The sequence below is a fragment of the Bos mutus genome, chromosome 8 (assembly GCF_027580195.1).
Source record: "Bos mutus isolate GX-2022 chromosome 8, NWIPB_WYAK_1.1, whole genome shotgun sequence".
Taxonomy (NCBI): Eukaryota; Metazoa; Chordata; class Mammalia; order Artiodactyla; family Bovidae; genus Bos; species Bos mutus.
This window is the reverse complement of record NC_091624.1, coordinates 103,591,528-103,615,975: the sequence shown is the minus strand read 5'-3', so window position 1 is coordinate 103,615,975 and position 24,448 is coordinate 103,591,528. Positions and strand designations below refer to the sequence as shown.

At 44.4% G+C, this 24,448-nt stretch overlaps 1 protein-coding gene across 4 annotated transcripts in view; it reads right to left on the bottom strand.

Moving 5' to 3' along the window:
- The window catches only part of BLK (BLK proto-oncogene, Src family tyrosine kinase), a 51,864-nt gene that overhangs the window by 11,745 nt on the left and 15,671 nt on the right, over positions 1 to 24,448 (bottom strand). For 2 of the 4 annotated variants that reach the window (XM_005886684.2, XM_070376020.1), the window contains exons 2-6: positions 6,601 to 6,709; positions 4,219 to 4,273; positions 2,703 to 2,796; positions 1,765 to 1,863; positions 670 to 773 (exon numbers count right to left, since the gene is read on the bottom strand). In XM_005886684.2, coding sequence (XP_005886746.1) covers positions 670 to 773; positions 1,765 to 1,863; positions 2,703 to 2,796; positions 4,219 to 4,273; positions 6,601 to 6,708 — 460 coding nt within the window. In that variant the 5' untranslated portion in view covers position 6,709. Of the gene's footprint in view, positions 1 to 669; positions 774 to 1,764; positions 1,864 to 2,702; positions 2,797 to 4,218; positions 4,274 to 6,600; positions 6,710 to 10,411; positions 10,694 to 11,395; positions 11,511 to 24,448 lie in introns of those variants that run through there. The other 2 variants (XM_070376018.1, XM_070376019.1) reach the window with 2 other exon arrangements.

The window sequence follows — 24,448 nt, the reverse complement described above, 5'->3', positions numbered from 1 at the left end:
TGGTTATAATTCTGCTCTTGTTCATAATTTATGCAATTTTTTAGATGTGTTTTATACTTGATAGCCAAAAGCACTTTAAGAAGGAAAGACAGAAAACTAACAGAGAAAACCCAGTGACCTCAGAGTGGCGGCAGACACATTCCACTCGGTCAGTGGGTTTAAATCTAGGAGTCCCCGCAGTTCTCATGATCACTACCCCCTTCTTTTGTATCACAGGCTGTGCCCCAAACTTCCGATGCCTCCCAGGCTCTTGCAAGTGTCTGAGCCACAGCCTCTGACTGAGATGATCTCTAAAGATTCTTTCAAATCCTTTGATTCCAGATGGGTCACCCCCCTTTCTGCCCCCCACCAGCCTCAGCGCTCCCGCTGGCCCAGGCAGTGTGAGACCGGCCCGCAGTGGCTGGAGCAGCTGTCTAACTCCCTCTCCAATCCCCCACCCGTGTTGGGTGCATTTCTAGCCAGGTCTTGGGAGAGCTGTCTGTGTGCACAGCCTCAAATACTGGATACTCATGGGCTGTCCTGGCTGGCCTGATGTGGCGGGGACACCCAGGTGGAAGCTATCAGATCCTCCTGGCTGGCACCTCCCCTGACCCCCACCCAACTCCCAGAAGGAAGGCCATAGGTGGGGGTCCCCGGCTGCATGGTGAGGGCAGCAGGCCCCAGGCTTACCTTTGCTGGTTTCACTCTCTCTAATAAGAAAGGCGCCAGCCTTATTGACTGGAGCCAGAAGCTGCCTCTCGGCATCTCTCCGGCAAATTGATCTAAAGAACCACCTGGAAAGGAAAAGCACAAAGGCAGGCAGAGCTGAGAGTGGCCATGGTCCTGGGGATCTTGTCACCCAAGTCCCTTCCCCCTTGAGATACAATGTGTTCCTGTTGCCAACTTGACCCTGAGCTGAACCCCCGTGTCTTGATACATGAAATTCCCTCAGTCCCTTTTCCTCCTGTCAGCAATGGACATGGTGTTTCCTTGACAAGAAATGAGAATGGTGTTTGGTGCCCTTTGTTAATTTCGCTCTGGGTAAATGCACCCGATACCTTCGCCTACAGCCCACCCTCCTTGGGGTTGGTCTCCAGTGCTCCTTGAGCGTGGCTGGTTGAGGTGGACCTGCCCTAGCCTCCCTCTGGTCCAAGGAAAGGCCCAGGACTGGGCGTGCTGGGCAAGAAGCCCTCCCGAGGGTGAGCATCACTGGACAGGCACACCAGGCGAGGCTGCTAACCTGTTCCAGCTCTGAATTTGACAGACTCTGAGCTCCTTCAGGGGAGGGGCCGTGTCACTGTTGGTTTGGCGTCCTCCCCAGTCCTGGGCAGAGCCGGGCTCTGGCTCTGGTTGTTCAGGGCTGTAATGCCTGAGGCTGTGGCTGGTGCCGTGTGCTGTGAGTGATGAGGATTCTGTACAGGCTCTCCTGTAAGGCCCCCATCCTCTGAGTTCCCCCAGGTGTGAGCCCTGAGTGCTGCCCCCTGGAGGCAGGGGAGGAGGCTGGCTGGTTAAGGGCGTCCCTATCAGGTTAGCCAGGAAATGGGCAGCTCTTATTTTACAGATGGGAGGACTGTGTAGGCTCCCTGGTGTCCTTGGTGTCACACAGACGTTTAAACATTGTCTGGGATTTTAGACAAGCCTTTCCCAGCAACTCCGAGTCCCCACCCTAGTCCTGTGCCCTCTCTGCCGGGTTCACACCCTGCTCTGCTTTTTAGCTGCTTTCTGGCTCCGTCCTGCCTGGAACAGAAGCAGCCAGCACACCTGTGGGGCTGTCTGTCCACCTACTTTTCCACTTCCAGGGTCTCTACCCGGGCCACAAAGTTGCTGGGCACGTAGCCTTCTCTTCCTGTGATGAGAGACTTGGCCAACCACCAGTCTCCAGTTCTAGGAAGAAAGGAAAAACAGAATGGGTAGTGACTCTCAAGGGCCTCTCCCTGGGTAGCTCACAGCCCACAGCAGCATCTCAGGCAGAAAATTCGAGAGGCAGAGTCGGGTAGGGAGAAGGGACGGGGCCAGTGGCTCAGTCCCTGAGGTGTCTGGGTCATTTCCAACTTGCAAGCTTCCTTCCAGGGAAGAAGGGGATAATACGGCCTCCAGGGGAGGTTCATCTACACAGCCTGATTCACCCAAGAGGGGCCCAGTCTTCTAGTGAGCAGCCTCCTCTCGATAAATGGGACACTTTTAGAGTTTAGGGAGTAAGTTTGTACTGGATGGGAAAGACAGAAACAAGAAGGGCTGCTAAGAAAGGACGAACCAAGAGCCATTCTGCTCTTGGCTGGAGGCCCTCATAGAACTTCGAGAACAAAAGCAGCATCCAGGTTCCACAGGACAAGCACGATGTTTGAAGCAGAGTATAGACTTTGGAGGAGTTTCTGAGAAGAAACCCTGGTTAATTCTGGACACAACTGACTCTAACCCAGAGCTGTGATGGAGCAGTCAGGCAAGCACTGTGGGTGTCAGGAGGGCTGCATGGAGGAGGTGACATTAGAGGTGGGTTTTGAAGGAAGGACAGGATTTTGACAGCAGAGCAGGAGGTAGTGAATAGGAGCCATCTCACCAGAAAGACGTTTTAAAAGTACGTGGAGGAAAGGTGATTGGGTCAAGTTTAAGAAAGTGCTGGGTGACTGGGCTGGAGAAGATATTCAGGAGGCAGCTGTGGGGTGTCAGGGTGGGGAGAGGGGAGGGGGTCCTGCAGGGATGGGGATGGTGTCCTGGACACTTACTCCTTCAGGATCTGCAGCTTCTCCCCCTTCAGCATCTGCAGGTCCCGGTCGTTCATGGCCTTATAGTCATACAGGGCCACCACGAAGTGATTCTCTAAAGGGAACAGGTTAGACATGGCCGCGAGAGCCGTGGTAGGGGCTGGGAGAGTCCCAGGGGTCTAGGGAGATGAGCTCTGTGGACCTGAGAGCTGCAGACCTAAGTCTGGGACCAGCGTGGGCAGATCTCTCAGCACCTTGTGGGCCGTGAGCCTCCCCTCCTGCCCTCCCCGCCTCTGCTCCAAGGGGAGTAGTGGTCTCAGAACACGACAGCTGTAACTTTGACCTGTGACTGTGCCCAGGGCTTGGTCACAGTGCTCAGCCTGACAGTACCCAGACAAGCTGGTGGTCCCACAACAGAGGTGGGGAGGGGGCTCCGGAGCTTGGCTTAGCGTTTTTCCAGGGACCACTACTTCTCTGCACAGCTCTGGGGAGCCAAGACCCCTCCAGGAAAAGGTCATCTGGAGACCACTTATCTTCCCTGGGAGTAGATGATTCAGCTTTGTCACCAAAGCCTGGCTATTCACCCCCTCTGCCGGGAAGGAGGGGCTGGAATACATGTGCTGAAGGCTGTTGGTTTATTTCCTTCCCCTGAGCTTTCTTCCTGGAGGTTCGAAATCCCCAGCAGGAAGTGAAGGACCCACACCCCCCACCCCACAATGGTGATTCATCGTGTCCTCAGCAGGATAAGAAACTCCAGGCACCAGGCGAGGCCCCTAACTGGGCTCCAGCTCTTCTGAGTAGACAGACTCTGAGCAACTTCAGGGGAAGGGCCATGTCATAATTAGTTTGGCATCCTCCGCAGTCCTGGGGCAGAGCTGGGCTCTGGGTTGATTGCTTGGTGCAGTGGTGTGACTGCCTGAAGCCTGAGGACCCCAGGTGCTGGGTGCAGGTGGGTGATGAGGATGCTGCGGTGAAGCACTCCTGGAAGCCCCACCCCATGAGCCCCCTGCCCGAGTCTGAGCTTCTGACGCAGGACGGCCAAGGTCATTCATTATGTCATCTCCGCAGTCCCTCCCATCAGAGTGAAGTGGAGGCTGGGGGTGGTTAGAAGGTTGGTGGGGGGCCTTTAAAAGTGGGTTGGGAAACAAGATGGTGCTTCCATGTGTGGGACAGAGCAGGGGCTGGGAGGCAGAACATCGGCTTTCACCCTTGGAAGCTGGGTGCTGGAATCTCTGAAAGCCTGGGTTTGATGATGCTGTCTGTATTTGCGGTAACTCTTTTGCTGTTCATTTATAGTTTGTAAAGTCTTTTGCAAAGACTGAGGCTCAGATACTGAAGGAGCTGGTGCTTAGACTCCTGGAGAGATCCCCTTTGACAGGTGAAACCTGGGGCACCTCACTCAGCCTCCCTCCAGACTTCTCCCTCGAGGGCTTGTCTTCTCCAGGCAGCGGCTCCCGCCTTAGCCCCTGGTCCAGCCTCACGAAGCCGGGGCCCAGAGGACGTGGCCAGGGGGCGCTCAGCTGCAGCCCCTTCTTACCTTGATCTGGGTGCGTGGTGTCAGGAGGTGGGGGAGTCAGGTGGTTAAACACAACCTAGAGCGGAAATGCAGGCGCTCTATATTAGTTCACACCCTGAGGTCTGGGTGGGGCCCTGTGGGGCGAGGCTGCCAGCTGGAGGGTCTGGGGGAGCCCGAGCTGCACAGTTAAATTCTATATGAGCTGCTGAAACTCTCCAGGTGCCAGCACCAATCCCCACTACCCACCCCCACCGTCTGCCAGACCACACACAGGGTTGGAGGAGGAGTACATGGGGATGCCCCAACTTCGTAAGAAGCAGCTGTGGAATTGGGGGTGGGGAACTGGATCACCAGCCAGGGTATAAGCCTGGCTCTGCTTTAAAAGATGAAGTTGCAAAAGAGTATTTGTTCTCGAGGGAAATTATTTAAAAAGCATATTTCGCTAAAATTCAATGAATGTATTCCCAGAAAGTGTTATACAGAAATGCTCCTAGCCCCCCAAAAAATTAAATAAAAATTGTTGAAGTGTGGAAATCACTCTTTGACCAAAGACAGACAAATAGACAAACTGGCTGGGAAGTCATGCAATGAAATTCTGGACAGCTCTAGGAGTTTGCGGCTACAGTCCTGCACATTCACGTGGATAAAACCCACATATGTAACAGAGATCAGAAACTCAGGTCTCCAGGCCTCCCTAGTGGCTCAGTGGTAAAGAATTCATCTGCCAGTGCAGGAGGCGCGGGTTCGATTCCTGATCTGGGAAGAGCCCACATGCCGAGGAGCAGTTAAGCCTGAATGCCACAACTACGGAGCCCGCGTGCCCTAGGACCCGTGCTCTGAGAAAAGAGAGGTCACCACCGTGAGAAGCTCGTGCACGACAACTAGGGAAGAGCCTGAGCAGCAGCAAAGACCCAGCACAGCCAAAAATAAACCAATAAATAAACATTAAAAAAAAAAAAGATCCCACGTCTCGACGAATATGTGCCATCTGATTCAAAGGGCAAAATCAAACTGAATAGTATACAGAAATGCATACATATGTGATCACACCGAAAAAGTGAAGCTGAGAAATGATAAACACTCAGGTCAGTGAGCCCCGAGGTGACGATGATGGACTGGGGGCAGCAGACGGTCTCAACTGGTCACTTTCTGCTTCTGAGGATGAGGGGGTGCTGTGCTGGGTGTTCATTTTGTTCTTAGTTTCAACTTGATGTATGTGTTACAAATATTCCTTTTGTATTCTATATTTATTGAACACAATTTTGAAGTAGCATTTTGCAAAACGGCATGTATCGCATGGTTCCGTTGAAAATATAAACACATAAGTAACATACAGGAAAGGGGTCTGGAGGCAGGAGCTCTGAAGTGAAAAATCCTGGTATCATTGGGCAGTGGGACAAATGAGTATTTATAATTTTTTTCCATAATTAATATATATTATGTGACTTTTTAAAAAAAGTTAAAAGCATTCCAAACTCTAATACTTATTAGCAAGTAACAAACTCAATTTAAGTCAGAGTTTGCCCAGTGAATCAATTGTTCATTCAACAAACATTTCGTTATTTGCCAAGCCCTGCACTAAATTGGGACATAGATGGAGAAGATTTCTCTAGAAAATGGGATTCACAATCCCCTCTCCCCCAACCACCTCAGGTCACTGTCAGAATAAAGCAATGGCCAGATGGATATGCTGATGGGGGCAGAGAGATCTGGAGTGGGGGATCCAGGCATGACTCCCAGCTGCCCCAAATGAAAAGGGGTAGGTGGCCAGGCAGGAGGAGACATGAATAGTCGTCTAAAAGTGCATCTTTGGGGATGGTACCATCAAATGGTGCTTTGAGAGCAGACCAGAGGGGACAATGATCTCCAGGAGCTTCTGGGCAGGGATGGGGCAGCAGATGTTGTTAAATGCTCCAGACTCCCCCAATTTCCTTTTTTCAAGTTGACATTTCTTTATTTCCTTTTCTCTTCAGGCTGCCCTTGCCCATTGAAAACTGGCTAAGAATTAACAGGTAGGCCTACCAGGCTTGGTCCTGTGCTAAAGGCAGTGTGCCTTCTATACCTGTATATACACTGCATATGGTCACAGCCCCATCAGAAAGGCATTCTAACTGGACCCATTTTACAGATGCAGACACTGAGGCATAGGGGAGGTAAGTAACCTCCTTCGAAGCACACAGCTAATAAATTTTGACTCAACAACCTGGCTGCTTAATTTTATACTATACCACCACCACGACTTGAGCCAGGGTGGCCGTGGGAGGGGGCCTGTTTGTTGGAGCCCTGAATTATCTAGAGATGGTGCTGGCCCTGGCTGGAGACAGGTAACAGCCCTGGAGCCGCACAGGTAGGCTCTGTGCTCCCGTCGCCCACCCTCTCCAACTGGGCACCCAGGTCACTCACCAGGGATGGCAGTGGTGGGGGCTCTTTGCTCTGAGTGCTGGTCTTCACAGGGCTCCATCCACTCCTACCCTTCTCCTTGACCTGCCTTTTGCTGCTCACCACTCCCATCCTGTCAGAGAGCACGCAGCAGATCAGCGATGTTAGTTTTCAGAACCTCTGTGCACAAGAGAACCCCCAAACCCCTTCCGGTGGCCGATTACAAAGGTAGAGAGGCAGTAGTGGGGAGTGTGAATGTCAAAGTCAGAACATGAGTTCAGAAGGGGTTTGGGCGGGCTAAGCTTGTCTGCATCTTTTTCCAAGAGCCAGAAGAGGTGGCCCAGAGAGGAGAGACGCCTGGGTTTAGGACTCAGAGATGGTCTGGTCTGAGGAAAGTGCCCGAAACCTGCTGGGGTGGATCCCAGGCCCTGGGGACAGGAGCCTCGCTATCTAGAAAGAGGTGACCAACGCATCTGGTGGTCTGGGTTTCAGTCTTAACTTGGGAAGATCACATCCCCTCTCGTGGACCATGAGAACATTCTGAGGTTCTTTCCAGCTCAGGTTTTCAGATGAGATGCTGTAATTCACAGCACAGTGAGAGCACAGGCACCCAAGGTCAACTTCTCAGTAATACCTGGGAAAGTTCTCTAGAGGCGAATGGAATATGATTGAGATTTTTATTGAATAAAGAGACTTCAGTGACAGATGTGGGGAAGGCCCCAGCATCCCCACCATGTCATCAGCACCCTCACTCCAGGGGCAGCTGTTCGGGGAGAGCTTACTCTTGCCAAGAACTGTACCTATCTCATATCATCCTTCAGATCTCCAAAATGAGTGCAAGTGGGAGGTCTGAGCTGGTAAATAGCTGGTTCCTGGTCAGACACACAGAGCCAGTTTTGGAGCTTGGGCTGACCCTAGACCACCACGCTCCAGCTCACGCTGGCCCGCCCCCACCAGGCAGGTGCTTACGGAGGAAAGGGCTGTTGTCTGGAGGGTGTGTGGATGACGGGGTTCCTGACTGCCATAGGATATATACATCGTGCACCCCTTTCCCGCATCTCAGCGCCTTATAGTTAATGATGATTCATGGGTAATTAGCAGCATCTCCCCCTCTCTCTTAGTGATACATAAATGCTAGCCCTCTGAGCAGCAGCCTCTTAGACTCAAAGTAACACCGTAAAGCATTTCTTTCAGAGTTAAAAAGCACACGCCTCGTATTATTTCTCTTCAAAATCATCTTGAAATCAGAAAAGACTATAATAATTGTGAATAATGGATACAGAACCATAGTAACAAATAACCCACAAGTATTGTTTTTTAGTATATTTCTCATACAGAACATTGTAAACTATGTGAGTAATATAGTACTAATTTTATTAGTACTATAATAATTACTAATTATTAGTAGTAATAACAATGTAAACTAATTACTAATTAGTTTTAGTTACTAATAATGAAAACAGTTCTGATAATTCATGTTGTTAAAGAATAACACTTTTTTCCTTGTATTTGTGGTGTGCGTGCTCAGTTGCTTCAGTCATGTCTGACTCTCTGTGATGCTATGGACTGTAGCCAGGCTCCTCTGTCCATAGGATTCTCCAGGCAGGAATACTGGAGTGGGTTGCCATGCCCTCTTTCAGGGGATCTTCCCGACCCAGGGATTGAACCTGGGTCTTCTGCATTACAGGCGGGTTATATACCGCTGAGCCACCAGCAAAACCCCTTTTTTGTATTTACTTGTATTTAAGTAGTCTCTTTTGTTGGTTTAGATCACCTTTAACATCAAATGAAATATAGCGCCAAAGTGACAGGTCACCGTTTCAGTTTTCAGAGATCTTTAGGGACCCATATCTTGGATAAGGGATAGTAGGTTTGTACTTGGAAGGGCTGCTGAATTTTACCAGGTGCCTATTTAACATCTATTAACACAGTAATTTCTCTTCTTTAATTTGTTGATGTAATGAATTATCTTGATAAATTTTTTTCTATTGAAATATCCTTGCATTCTGGAGTAAAAGCTATTAGGTTACAGTACATTAGTCTTTTTGATTCATGGTTAGATCCTATTTGTTAATATTTTATTTTGAATGAAAATCTATATTCCCAAGTGTGATTAGTCTATGAGGAATTAAGATGATGCTGGCTTCCTAACATACCAGGGCGCTCATCTTTTTTCCTATAATCTTGAGTAATTTAATAACATTGGGGCTATCTGTTCTTTAAAGGCTAAATGGAACTCAGCTGGTAAGTCCTCTGTTCCTGGGATTTTAAATAATAGATCTTTAAATAAATTTCCAATTTCTTCTACAGGAATTTGTCTCTTGCTATTTTTCCTCCTTCTTACACCATTTTGATAATTTATATGATTTATAAGAGGTCTTTGATTTCCTTTACTTTTCAAATTCATTGCAATGAAGGTTTACATCATACTGTTTTGTAATTATTTTCATTTCTTCTCTTTCTTGATTATGGCTTATTTCTTGTTCCCAACAGACATTAAAAGTACTTTCAATAATAAGTATGATTTTTTAATTGGATAAAATTATCTGAAAGTTTCTAAGACCAAATAAAGTTTTATACCAGCTTTAAAATTATGAAAAAGGAGAGTATAATCAAAATAGCATGTAAGTGGTATAAGAACAGATGTCTCACCAGTGAAACATAACAATAAGCATGCAAACAGAGTCCAGTACATATGGAAATGTGGCATTTTAATTCAGTGCAGAGCTGAGGGTTTATTTTAATAAAAGGTATTGAGAAGATATCTATCTACTTAGAAGAAAGTGCAACTGCACCCCAATCTCACACCACATTAAAAATAAGTTCCGGGTATACTGAAAAAAATATTAAAAATTTTTTTAAATTAAAAATTTGGAAGAAAAATTAGGAGTCTAATATGTATGACCCAGGCTTCCCTGGTGGCTCAGTGGTAAAGAATCCACCTGCCAATGCAGGAGCCACAGGAGATGCAGGTTTGATCCCTGGATCAGGAAGATCCCCTGAAGAAGGAAATGGCAACCCAGTCCAGTATTCTTGCCTGGGAATTCCAATGGACAGAAGAACCTGGAAGGCTACAGTCCATGAGGTTGCAAAAGAAATAGATGCGACTTAGTGACTGAACAACAACATATGATTCAGAGCTGGAGATAACAATGAACCAAGATAGACTAGCTGGAAACTACGAGAGAATATAAAGACATATTCATAACAAAAAGGCAAATTCACAAATGCTAAAGGTACTAAGCATCAAATCAGTAGATGAGCAATAGATTGGGGAAAAGATTTGCAAACTGTATGGCAGACAAATGTCTATTTATAACATACACAGAGCTCATGAAAATTGACAAGAAGTATGGGATTAGCATATAATCTACTCAATAGAAAAATCAGTAAAAATATAAATAGGCAATCCATCCAACACAAATGTGAATCACTAAATAGGCATGTGAAAATGCTAAAATTACTTCCCAATTGGAAAACGCAAATCAGAGTATCAAGGAAACACTATATTACATCAATAAGATTGGGAAATAAATACAAGGAATGGTAATACCAATTGTTGATGATAGAGGGAAAATTGTGTTTCTTACACTTCTGGTACAAAAGTATTTATTATTGTTATTTCATCTGTTCTCTCTCACTCCATTTCTAGGTTGAAAGCTTTATGAAGACTGGAACTTTTGTATTAAACATTGTTAAATCTAAATTACCAAAACAGTGCCTGGCATGGAATAAGTGCTTCATAAACATTTATTGAACAAATAAAAGATTAAATATTACCAAACTTTTAGAAAGCAATCTTTAAAGTTCTATTAAAATGAAAAAATATACATACCTTTCGATTTACAATCTCTCTTCCAAGAATCTCACCGTGTAATAAGACATCATTATATAAGAATGTATAAGATATACATGCTTTATTGCAGCAATAAAGCATCAAAAACCAGAACATAAAAAACTTTGTAACTGCTCACCAACCATAAAGCTGGACTTTAAAACTCTCTAAAATATGATACATCTATTTTTAAAAAGTGCTAGATCTTTACCAGCGAGGCTAAGAGAATTTCTACAACATATTGTTAGGTGAGAAGGGCAGGATGCAACGAAGCAGGTGAGGTTTACCCACATTCGGAAAAACAAAAGAATGAGACGAGAAACCCCTGTATAGGCTTAGGGTTAGGTTTGGGAGGATAAACAGCAAGATGTTTACTTAGGTTATTGGCGGGGGAGGTAGAGACAGAAAAGGAGGTAGAACACCCCCACCCCCAACCTCCAACAGAAGGAAAAAGCAAATTTAAAAAAATGTGTGTGTGGGTGTGTGTAGGAGTGTTGATGCAAAGTAGGGCTCCAAAAAGATATTTCCTAAAATGTTAATATTGTTTATCTCAAATAATAGGACCTCATGTGACTTTTGCTTTCTTATGATTTTATATGTTCCTTGAATTCTTTAACAGCAAGCACATCTTATTGGTACAAGCAGAAAAATGAAAAAAGAAGTGAATGACTTGCTCAGCACCAGAGAGGGTGTAAGACCTGCCCCAGGGTCAGCCCCAGCACTGGGGAACGACTCCCTGGGTCTCAGGCTTTTCCTCCTGGCTCAACGAAGGGTCGGCGGGCAGCAGCTTCTAGAATTTTCCCTACATGGACATCTGGTTCTGCACCTGTGCAAATGACCAACCCTGTCTGGTCAACCCTATTGCCACCAGTTTTAAACTTTCTGTGCAAACCTTTCTCTCCACTTAAACAACAGAACTGGACATCCACATAACTTGACGAGAAGTATCAATACAATTCCTCAGATTAAATCACCACTACTTACACTTCCTTGTCCTTCAGTTCCTTAGCAGTGTGTATGCAGATGGTTTTCCATGGGTTTTCTAAACACATAGGTTCTCCAGGGTCCCTCCACCCCTGGGGCTCTGACTGGAGCCCGAGTTAATCAGGAGGGCATGTGACGAGCAGCGTCCTGCCCCGTGCTTGGGCTGTCACCCTGCTGTGAAATTTTAGCAGTGTCAGGCTGGGTGGAGCCAGGAAACTCAGGGTCCGTGCAGAAGCCCTAGGCAACATGTGCAGGTCCCAGGAGCTTCAGGGGCTTTGCTGCACTCAGGGGATACTGGGCTCCTTCCAGCAGTGAAGGACTGATGGGAGAAGGATATATGTGTAAGTGTGAGAGCGCACACCCGTGCACCTGTGTGTGTGCGCATGGCAGAGCAACCGTGTGTATGCTGTGTGTGTGTGTAGTGCAGAGAGGGTGGGGGAGTAGCAAGAGAAGGGGAAGGCTGGGGAGGGGCTCATGCTTGTTTATTGGGACTAGGTCAGATCCCCGTGCAGACCTTTACCGGAGCAGGGAGATCAATGCGGGCCCCAGGGAAGATGCCTGTAGCCTGAAACACAGCCTCAACCTTAGAACCTTTTATTTACAGTTGCATTTCACAGGTTGAAAGGACTTGATAGATATGATTTACTGGATATTCATGTAGCATCCATAGGGTTTTCCAGGTGCCGCTAGTGGTAAAGAACCTGCCTGCCAATGCAGGAGACATAAGCGACGCCGGTTCCATCCCTGGGTTGGGAAGATCCCCTAGAGAAGGGCATGGCAACCCACTCCAATATTCTTGCCTGGAGAATCCCGTGGACAGAGGAACCTGGCAGACTACAGTCCCTAGGGTGGCATAGAGCTGGACACGACTGGAGTGACTTAGCATAGCACATAGCATCCATAGGGTGGCATAGAGCTGGACACGACTGGAGTGACTTAGCATAGCACATAGCATCCATAGGGTGGCTACAATTATTCTCATTTCACTGCTGAGGATGGAGTGGCCAGGTGACTTGCTAAGATCACACTGAAGGTAACGGAGTCAGGGGCTGGAAGGAGTTCTCAGCCTATCCTGCCCCCGACCTCCCTGCCCAAAGAGGGTGCATGGGTGCCTTGCCTGGGGCTCTATCACCAGGGCTCACTGTTCGAGTTCTGACACCTTATCTTCATCTCTGTGGGGACTGCACTTGCCTCTGAAGGAAAAGCCCTCCGAGAGCTGATGGAGAGGGGAGGTGTGGAATTCCAGGGAGAGCCTGGCACAGCAGTCTCCCTCCTCCCTGGTCCAGGGGAAGTGGGTGGTCCAAGCAAGCAACCAATAGGCTGGGTGAACTTGGGCAAATCATCTCATCTTCTAGAGTCAGTCTTATCACCGATAAAATGGGGAAGTATGAAACTATTCCTCCTTTTCATATATAAAGACTTTTGGAAAAAACATACTCAAAGGTGAATGCCAAAAAAGCCAAACAATAGACTTTCCTGTTTGGGGCTGAGGAGGCAGTTCGTTTCTGCAGAATTAAACCAGGTTTCCATGCACTTTTCTGCTTGCATTACCCTGTCTGTGGGCTTCCTTCATCCTGGTCCTGGCATTATGGAACACCATTTTTTTTTAGCATGTTTTTAAATGAATACTGATAACCTGTCAATTATGTCTTGCCTATTTGGAAAAACTTGGTCTATTTTTAGCCTTTCACAGATGTCTTTTAATTATGCACTTACCCACAGTCACACGTGTAATTCCAATGACTATTTGTCCATTTGTGTAAAATTAGGGGAAAAGGCACCAAAACATGGAAACAGTTGTGCAAACACTATTACTCAGATGAAAGTGCTAATCCGGACGAGACGGAACTGTTGACACACAGGTGGCGGTTCATTCATCAGCTGACGTGCTCAAGTCCAAGTTAGTGTGTGGAAGACGTTTGTAATGTGGACACAGGGTGCAGCTCCCTAGGTTCTATAAAGGTCAAAGGGCCTGTACATAAGTCATACGGTTGTTACCCAGACCAAACCAGATGAAAGAACCAGAGCAGACAGAGTACTAAATAAATCGTAACTGGAGGATGAGCTGGGTGACAGAGGAGAGCCTCACGGTGCTCCGAGCTGGCCTGGGACCCCCTGAAGTCCCTGACCTTTCCCCTCGGGTTGAGGGCCCGGAGAGGCCAATGTGAATGGCAGGTGGCCCCAGAAGTGCTGATGGCTCAGAGTCCCTCCACCTGCACTGGCTGCTCCAGAAGCAGCCTATCTGAGAGGCAGGAAGTGGATGTAGAGGGAAAAAATCTTCTATTATACGAAGTCAACCCTGGAATGCACATGGTGGCAGACAGAAAAATCAGTTTGACGCTGGTTTACTTTTTTAATTTTGAAAAATTGAGGTACACAAAGTACAACGTTTGGCTCTGGTTTACTCTTTTAAAGCGCAGGTGCCGGGACTTCCCTGGCAGCCCAGTGGGTAAGACTCTGCTTCCAGTGCAGGGGGCCTGGGTTCGATCCCTAGCTGGGGAACTAAGATCCCGCATGCCTTGTAGCAAAAAGATTTTTTTAAATACCAGGTACTCTCATGTGTTAAGTGGCCTTCCTGTGCCAGATACTGAGCCAGACACCCCACGAACACTGTCGTGTTTGAGACAGACCACAGAGCACCAAAGACAAGGTTGCAGAGGTCTGAACCCCAGTCTTGCTCTGTTCAACCTCTGTGTCCTTGCGAAATTTGCTTAACACTGCTGTAAGGATTCGATGAGTCATTCCATGCTCCTGGCACATCTTAGAACAGTGCGTGGCCCATAAAGTAAGTGTTTAATAAATACTTCACTATTACTCCACATATACAAATAACTACCAGTCACAGCTTCTTTAGTGACTGTGAAACGGGCAGCACCACCTTCTTTCTACAGATGAGATGGACTTGAGACTTGAAGCCCAGTTGAGCTAGTGAGCTGCGGGGACAGCCTACCTCTGACTGGTTCCTAAGTCTGGTGTCTGGAAATTTTGTCGTGTTCTTGGCCAAAATCTCAACTCTGTGACTTGACCTGACAGACGTGAGGGGCCAATTCAAGGTGGAACAGGTGAGCCTATGAGCAGAGCCAGGGCTCATTTTGGGCACTGGCTGGTGTCTCATGATGAGATACCAGCCTCCCATTGGTGAGTTCCTTGCATCCTTATGGAGTATTGGCCAACGTCTAAGCATTCCAAGTGTTGCCCCCCTCCATGAATCCTCTAGCGCAATGCCCATTTCCTAGATGAGAAGAATACAATGATGGGCTTATGACTCTGATCTAAAAAGAGGCCAAAGAACTTGAACCAAAACTCATTTTTCGAGTCTCCTGTTCAGGATAACTCAGCCTGAATGAAGGCAGTTCGCCTTGTGTGATCATCCCCTCCACTTGTGGTCATGATGGTCACAGGTGCTCTAACAGTGCTGGCTCTTAGAAACTACATTCTTGTGTCCACTCAGTCACAGAAACTGCATACTGTGTCAGGCACAGCGAAGACACAGAGATGAAGCAAGGAAGATGTCTGTTCTCTAGGGATGGTAAGACAAGACACGAACACTCAAGTCACAACAAGCAGGGTAGGCAGGTGGCGTTCAAAAGAGAGGTCTTGTGAGCTGAGCAAGAAGAAATCACTTCTACCTGTGAGAAAACACTAAGTAATCCTTAAAGGATGGTTCAGATATAATTTTTTAGATCGAAACTGTTTTGAACGAAAAAATTCAAAATATAAAGCATAAGTATAATGAACACCTCTATACACATCTCCCAGATTCACCACTTATCTTTAGATACTATTATTATTACTTATTTTATTTTTTCCTTTTTTGGCCACACTGCCCAGCATGTGGGATCTTAGTTTTCCCAACCAAGAATCAACCACACCCCTTGCCCTGGAAGCATGGAGCATTAACCATGGGACAGCCAGGGAAGGCTTAGAAATTATTTTCTTGATGGAAATACTTTAAGTGTTTTAAGACAAATCATTTTATAAAGGATTTAAACTTTAAAGTGAAACGAAACTCATGGCTTGAAACATGCTGTGTCACCTCCATACTCTGTACGCATCTCTAAAACATAGAGACATTTTTCTCACATAATCACAATGCCATTATCACACATAACAAAAGGAGCAGTAACTCTGTGGTTTTATCTAACATCCAATCCATAATCAGTTTCCCCCAGTTGTCTCAAAAAGGGCTTCCTGATGTTGGTTTGTCCTATTCAGGATTCAGACAAGCTTCACACATTGTATGGGATGGTTGAGTCCCTTGGGCCACCTTTACTGGAGTGACCTCCCACCCTCGCCCCCTAGCCCCTGCTTGGGTTTGTTTCATGCCGTTGATTTGTCAGATCCAGATTGGTGGCCCTGTGGAATGTTCCGCTTTCTGGAGTTTGCTTCCTCATGATGGCTCATAATGGGTTCCCCTGTGTCTCATTGTTCTTGCTGTTCAGTCACCCAGTCGTGTCCGACTCTTTGCGACCCCACGGACTGTGGCACACCAGGCCTCCCTGTCTCTCATCATCTCCCAAAGTTCGCCCAAGTTCATGTCCATTGTCGATGACGCCATCCAGCCATCTCATCCTCTTCTCCTTCAGCCCTCAATCGTTCACAGCAATGAGTCAGCTGTTCGCATCAGAAGACCAAACTACTGGCCTTTTGGCTTCAGCATCAGTCCTTCCAATGAGTATGCGGGGTTGACTCCCCTTAAGATTGACTGGTTTAATCTCCCGGCTGTCCAAGGGACTCTCCTGTCTCCTCCAGCACCACAGTTCAAAAGCATCAATTCTTTAGCTCTCCGCCTTCTTTATGGTCCAGCTCTCACTACTGTACATGACCCCTGGGAAGACCATAGCCTTGACCATATGGACCTTTGCTGGCAGAGTAATGTCTCTGCTTTTCAACACACGGTCTAGGCTTGTCATACCTTTCCTGTCAAGAAACAAACGTCTTCTGACTTCATGGCTGCAGTCCCCATCCACAGTGATTTTAGAGCCCACGAAGAGAAAATCGGTCACTACTTTCACCTTCTCCCCCTCTATTTGCCATGAGTTAATGGGGCTGGATGCCATGATCTTAATTTTTTTAACATTTAATTTTAAGCCAGCTCTTTCACTCTCCTCCTTTACTCATCAAGAGGCTTTTTCATTCCTCTTCGTCTTTTGCCATTAGAGTGGTATCAGCCACATGTCTGAGGTTGCTGGTGTTTCTCATACATAGAACTAACCCTGCAGGATTCACTACATCCAGGTTCATCTTCTTCTGATAGGGATGCCTAATAGGAGTGATATGTGCTTCACGTCACGTGGAGGCTCATCTGTCAGGAGGCTCAAATACCCAGCTGCACCACCTCAGAGATGCTAAGATAGATCTGGGTTCAGGTGATGCCAGCCTGATCCTTTCATTGAAAAGCTCCTTATCAACATTTTCAGCTAATGGTTCCATGAGAGGTCACTGAATACGGATGCTTTAATTCCAGCATTCCTTTCACACTTGTTAGTTGGGAGTTGAGAGAGTAAAGGATGAGAATGAGAGAACATCCGAAAAAAAATGCCATGCATAATTCCACCAGGATTAAGTAGTATCCGCATATAGAGAAACAGTGTCTTCCCAAAGACATGGAGACAAAACCCTTGTTCAGAAAACAGAGTTTTTCCATTGGCTAGATTGTAGAGCACGTGATGGGATCAGTCAGGAAACCACAGTGAATGCCTTGTGCAGTATTTTCAATACTAGTGGGATATCTGCCCAGTGCTTTCACAGGACCCACTGTCAGAGCTGGAACTCCTGCCTGGGTACCTCGGGGCTGCTGGGCGAGCTGGCAGTGAACTTGGACTTGTGTGTGCCCTGGGCCAAAGTGGCTGCCAACTTAGGCTTGGAGATGAGTAGACACACATGTGGCTGTTTCGATTTTGCAAACTGAAAACGTTCCCACAGTGGAAATTCACTCCCCACAATGATAAATTTGATGGAAACTGTTTTCAGGTGGTGAAACGTTTGAGGGTGCTGAGCAAAACTTCAGGAAGGAAGACAGCATTTCTGTGAAAATGTGTTAAAATACAGATGCGTGCTTACTGTGTCACCTACATTTGATTCTGCTGACATAGCGAAGCTTGAAATTTGTTAGGCAAATTATGTGTAAAAATGGCACCAGGATAGTATTTAAATTCTTGTGATAATTACTAGCTTGTGAACAAAATTCTTTTATTTGGAGACACCATATACATGTTTATTTAAAAAACCACAGTAGTGGTAAGTAAAACATGCTGCCCATATGTCGAAATGCAAACAGCTACTGGTATATTTGGTACTGATGGGACTGTGGACTTTAATCTACTTTGTTTCTTTTTTTGCATTGTTTTTATTACAAAATTAAATCATGAATTCACTACTTCCTAATGGAGTCAGCTATGATTTCTTAGCATAGTCGTTGCTTAACTTGCATTATCACAGCTGGGAGTTTGCAGATTCCTGAGTTCCAGCCCCAGCAGTTCTGACATGGAGGTCCAGCCTGGGGCCAACTGTCTGCATTTTTAATTAGCTCCCTGACCATGCTGATGCAGACAAGTTCACCTACCCCACTTCACGAAGACTTTCTTTTATTTGGCTGCACTTCCAGAGTATTACTTGCAAAGGGATTAAAAGATAGTCTTGCAGACCTTCATAGTGAAGTCGCTCAGTCGTGTCCAACTCTTTGTGACCCCATGGACTGCAGCCTGCCAGGCTCCTCTGTCCATGGGATTTTCCAGGCAAGAATAGTGGAGTGGGTTGCCATTTCCTTCTCCAGGGGATCTTCCCGACCCAGGGATCGAACCTGGGTCTCCCAGATTGCAGGCAGACCTTCATTTGAGTCCCTCATAACTTGACATACAAAACAGAAAGAGACTCACAGACTTAGAGGATGAACACATGTTTTCTGGAGGAAAGGATGAGGGGGAAGGGACAATTAGGGAGTTTGGGATGGACATATACACACTGCTGTATTTAAAATGGATAACCTACAAGAACCTACTGTTTAGTGCAGGGAGCTCTGCTCAGTGTTGTGTGACAGTGTGGATGAGAGAGGAGTTTAGGGAGAATGGATACATGTATATGTATGGTTGAGTCCCTTCACTGCTCACCAGAAACTATGACATTGTTAATCAACTACACCCCAACACAAAAGCTCTAAAAAATAAATAAAATCAAAAAAGAGTCTCTCATAAATAATGCTTATAGTTTTCCTACCACTGATCCTCTTATCTTGAAAGGAAACATTTTTTGTCCTCCATACACATATTCCTTCCATATTAATATATTTCTATATAGTTTTTGGACATGGGGGAGATAACTTCCCTTTCTACAAGAACAGCCAGCGTGACTCTAATATTTGCCAATTGGCAAAGCATTTTCACATGTGTATCTCAGGAGCCTCAGAACAACCCTGTGAGCAGAATCCTCACCTTCATCCTCTGCAGGCTGAAGACAGAGGGGAAGAAGCAGAAGAAACTGAACAGGCATTTGAGTCTCCTCTCTGACGTGAAGCCGTGTTCTCTCACGCTGAGGCTCACAGCTGTGCTCCCAAATGCACATCTGTTCACAGCCTGAATTTCTTTCTCATTATCCATCATTGGTCCTCGAGAGCCTCCTCTCCGATATTTATTAAGCACAACTCAGAAGTGGAATTGGTAAACAGAAAGGAGACTTGCGCAGAGAAGCACCTCCACAGGTTTCAGGGGGTGGTGGGGACATTTGGACTGAAAAAGTTGGCTTTATTTTATGCTTGCAAACAGGAATTTGGGAAAGGTAAAGACAGCAAAAAAGAAAGAAAAAAAAAAGGTCTTAGGTCCCTGACATTTTTGGGGTTAACTGTAATAATGTTACAGTTATTGTAATTATCTGTAATAGTCGACAGACACGGATTGACAGGCACGGAGATCTAAAATTAACTTATAAAAACTCTCTGTCGTAGGATTTGCCCATCAAACGGGAGAGTGAATACCAACGCAGAGTGCCTGTGCTCCTTCCTGCTCAAAGCCCGTCACACTGCCAGGGCTTTCCAAGTAGTGCCTCTAGTACTGACAGCAGACACACTCCTTCCCCTTTTATAGATGAAGAAACTGAGGCTCACCGATGTCCAAAGACGTGATCAAGACTATATAGTGAGTCACAGACTGATATTTAAAAATCAGTCCTATAGATTTGAAAGTTAGCTGATTCTACTCTGTTCCAAAGTATGTGAAGTAATGAAAATAAGACACTGAGATGACATCTGTGAAAAGCATGAAACGGATTAGAAAATTAAGTAATAAGTGATAAACAAGTAAAAGTAGATCATGATAGGATTTTAGAACAAGATGAGGACCTTGGAAATTGTAGACACAGCAACAGAAAAAGAAACTAAAGTGAAGCACTTTAAATAAAAAAAGAAATAAAAGTGGAAAAAGAACAAGCACAGTGACCTGTGAGACAGTATTATGTGGTCAAAAAACATGTCATTGGATTATCAGAAGAGGGATAGAAAAGAAAAAAAATTGGAAGAAATGAAAGATGGAAATTCCAAATTTGATGAAAACTATAAACTCAAAGATTTGAGAAAGTCACTCAACCTCATAGATGAAGAAAACCACATCAAGTTACATCAGGATCAAATTGCTGAAAACTTGCGATAATGAAAAAATCCTAAAAACTGCTAAAAAGGATACATTATATTTTTAGCAAAACATCGTAGGAGAAAATCTTTCTGACTTTGACAGGCAAAAAATCTTTTAGACCATAAAAGCATGAACTATGAAAGGAAAATTTGATATATTAGAGTTTTTCAAAATTAAGAATGTCTGCACTTTAAAAGACACCATTAAGGAAATGAAGAGGTAAACCACAGACTGGGGAAAATATCTGAAAAACATGTATCTGATGTGAGAATATATAAATAACTTTTTCAACTCAGTAAAAGAAGACAAAAATTTAACTTAAATAGTTGAACAAAGGAGATATTATATGATTGGCAAAGAAGCACATGAAAAGGCGATCAACATTATCAATCGTTAGAGAAAATGGTGATTAAAATCACCAAGAGATACCTCTACATACCCGCCAGAATGGCTACTGCTAAAAGACCAGCCAAAGCAAATGTTGGGCGGGCTCCGGGGAAACTGCAGCTCTCACACAGCATTGAATGCCGACAGCAAAGCGAAATGGAACAGAAGCCTGGGACACCAGTTTGGGAGCTTCTATTCTATGATCCGGAGATTTCATTTCTAGTTATTGATCAAACAGCAGTGGACACATCTAACACAAAGACTCGTGGGCATACACTCCTAGCAGCTTTACTCATTAGCTCCCACTGGAAACAACGCAAAGGTCCATTAACTGATAAATGGATTTCAAAAATGCAGTTGTAATTGATCACTCTAGCTATACTAACTCCAGTAGTCTTGCCTGGAGAATCCCATGGACGGAGGAGCCTGGTGGGCTGCAGTCCATGGGGTCGCTGAGGGTCGGACACAACTGAGCGACTTCACTTTCACTTTTCACTTTCATGCATTGGAGAAGGAAATGGCAACCCACCCCAGTGTTCTTGCCTGGAGAATCCCAGGGACGGGGGAGGCCTGGTGGGCTGCCGTCTATGGGGTCGCACAGAGTCAGACACGACTGAAGCTACTTAGCAGCAGCAGCAGCTATACATGGTGAACTTCCAGAGCACCATGCTAAGAGAAGGAAACAAAACACAAAGAATGTATACTGTCTGATTCCATACACAGCCCCCTCATATGCACGGGGATTTGATTCCAGGAGTCTCCACATTTGCCAAAATACCTCCTTGTCTGCCCTTCATATTCACAGTTATTGTATTTACAGATTGAACCAACCACAAATGAAAATTTCAATAAAGAAGAGAGGGTACAGGTGGGAGGCAGGTAAGGAAGGGCTTCTGCATCTTTCATAGTGGGAATTGATATAATTGCCCCAGAGATATATTTAAAATCAAAGTATTGGTATTCTTTAAAGTTACAAAGGTGATGAAAAGGAGATTTAAAAACAAAAACTGCTAGCATCCTTTATTTGTGGGGTGAGAGAGGGAAAGGTGGGACAAATTTCTATTTTTCAGTTTAGACCCTTTGGAGCTTTCCACATTTTAAGAAATAATGTTTATGGATAACTTATGTAGTGATAAAATCTAACTTGGCAAATGAATGGGTAGACAAATAAATTGGGAAAAGAATAAAAGATCTAACTGACCAAAAATGCCTGGAATACATTATTGTTAGGTGAAAGAGTTTATTGAAGAGTACTTTGTATAAATAATCATAGAAAAGAAAAAAAAAGGGGAGTATATAAATATATTTGCAAATGAAAAAATGTTTGAAAGCCCTTTGGTATAAATAAAACTGCCAACAGGGCTGTTTCTGGAGAGTGAAATTAACGACCAAAAAAGACTTTACATTTTTACTTCACACCCTTCGGTGCGGTTTGTGTTAAACATAGAACAATACGCTTAAATACATAATACCATTAAATAGTGGTGGTGGTGGTGGTGGTTTAGCCCCTTAAGTCGAGTCCGACTCTTGTGACCCCATGGACTGTAGCCCGCCAGGCTCCTCTGTCCACGGGATTCTCCAGGCAAGAATACTGGAGTGGGTTGCCATTTCCTTCTCCCAATACCATTAAATATTGTTTTTTAAAGGTGAAGTAAAAAAAAAATGAATTGGCAATTACCCTAAAAAAATATATGGGACACGTGCCCCTGAGCAACATTCTAAAGGATGAAAGCGGTGACGGAATTCTATCCTTTGTGGGTTCAGGCCATGCTTGGAGGACCTGGCTTCCTCTGATGAATCACATTAATATACTTTCCTCTTTCCGCACGTAATCTGCTTGCAGTTATAGGAAATTCACAAAGTAGAGAGGAAGATAAGATTTACTGACAGCACCATTATTTAGAGATAATCACTGTTAGTTAGGGCTTCCCTGGTGGCTCAGAGGTTAAAGCATCTACCCGCAATACGGGAGACCCGGTTCGATCCCTGGGTCGGGAAGATCCCCTGGAGAAGGAAATGGCAATCCACTCCACTATTTTTGCCTGGAGAATCCCATGGAGGGAGGAGCCTGGTAGGCTACAGTCCATGGGGTCACAAAGAGTCGGACACGACTGAGCTACTTTACTTCACTGTTAGTTAACATTCTGGTATGCCATTTTCCATGGGCATTTTTTTAAAAAACGCAGAACTGGGATCATGATCGACATCCGGTTCTGTGACCTGTTTCTAAGACTGTATCACGGCTACCTTTTCCTGTCATTTACCCCCTTTGCATGTTGCATCACATGCAGGGCTGTGGGGCCTCTTATTGGAAGGTGGTACCATACTTAATTTACCCATTCTTCTGCTTCCATGCCCAAACTGCTTCCATTTTTTTAGTATCAGAAATAATTCTGCAAACATGTCCTTTGCTCATATACCCTACCCTTGTTCAAGTCCCCCGTTAATCTTTGTTGAGGTTAAAAATCCTAGAAGTGGGATTGCTGGCCTCAACAGCATAATATGTTTAAGTCTTCTGATACATAATTGCCAAATTGTCCTTTAGGCATTTTCAGACAGCTGGATATATGGATTTCCCTGTACTTTCTTTAGGAAACGTTATTATTCTTTTTATACTAAGTTAATTTATTTAAAAAGTTATCTTTTACTTTTCAATCTAATTTTTTTGTTTCGTTGCTGTCGTTCAGTCACTCAGTCGTGTCTGACTCTTTGCAACTCCCTGGACTAAGTAAGTAATATACATATATTGAAAATCAGAAAATTAAGATCTATATAAAGGAAAAAATTAGAAAGACTCAAAATCTCACCACATATGAAAAAAACACTATGAACACTTTGGTGATGAATTTGCAGAGCTTTCATATTTGCATATCCCCTTAAGAAGATGGAACCAGCCTGTTTATGCAGTATAATAACGTGGTTATTTCAGCAAACAGTACAGTGTAAACTACATATACATAAGGGTAATTTGGGAACCAATATTATTAATTGCATGCCATCTACAGACAACATTAATTTATTTAATCACTATTGCTCAAATAAGTTATTTTCAACCTTTGATTGCTATAAATAAACCTGTAGTAAACATCCTTATAGGATAAATCTTTAGTTGTTTGTCCAATATTTTTAAAGCTATATTTCTATAAGAGGAATTATGAAGTCAAAGAAGATGCATATTTTTAAGGATCTTGAACTCTGATACTAATTTCTGCAAAGATGGTTTTAATTTATATTTTTACAGCAATGAAGAAAGCTCATTTCCCTTTATCTTTGTCAAGAGCTTTTATCAAGTTGCAAACCTTTGCCAATCCAATAAGTGAAAAGCAACATGGCTTTAATTTACTTTTCTGTGAATATTTATCATGTATTTATCAACCACTTGTGTTTCTCATGTGATGAATTGGTTGTCCACAGTCTCTGCTTATTTTTACATTGAGGTGTTTATCATTTTTCCTAATTACATACAGGAACTCTTTATATCATAGATACATTTAATTTATACATTAATTTGTCAAATATATTCTAAATACTTTTCTCATTTTCTTTTAAATTTTGTTTAAAGTATTTACTGTGCACAAAAGATTATCATCTTTATCTTGTCAGTTTACTAATCTTTCTCACCAATCTTTGCTTTTGGTGTTCCCTCTTAGAAATATCTTCCCCAACCTAAGATTATAGATATATACACCTATGTATGTATTTATTAATTTTCACTATTAGCTTTTTCACAATATTTTATATACATAAAAAACTCAGAAACAAATGTAACAGCACTAACATCAAACACGTATTAATATTTTGCCACATTTACTTCAGTTCTCTTTTTCTTCCTCTCTCTCTTTTTACGTCACCAATATTACTAAAGCTTGATCATAATTTTCTCCTTTCTTTGTCTCCAAAGTCATCATTATATTGAAGTAACTGGGTGTTATTACCACATATGATTTTGTACATTTATGACATACAAATAAACAGCCACAAGCAATATATACTTTTGTATGCTTTGCCAACGGAGAAGGCAATGGCACCCCACTCCAGTACTCTT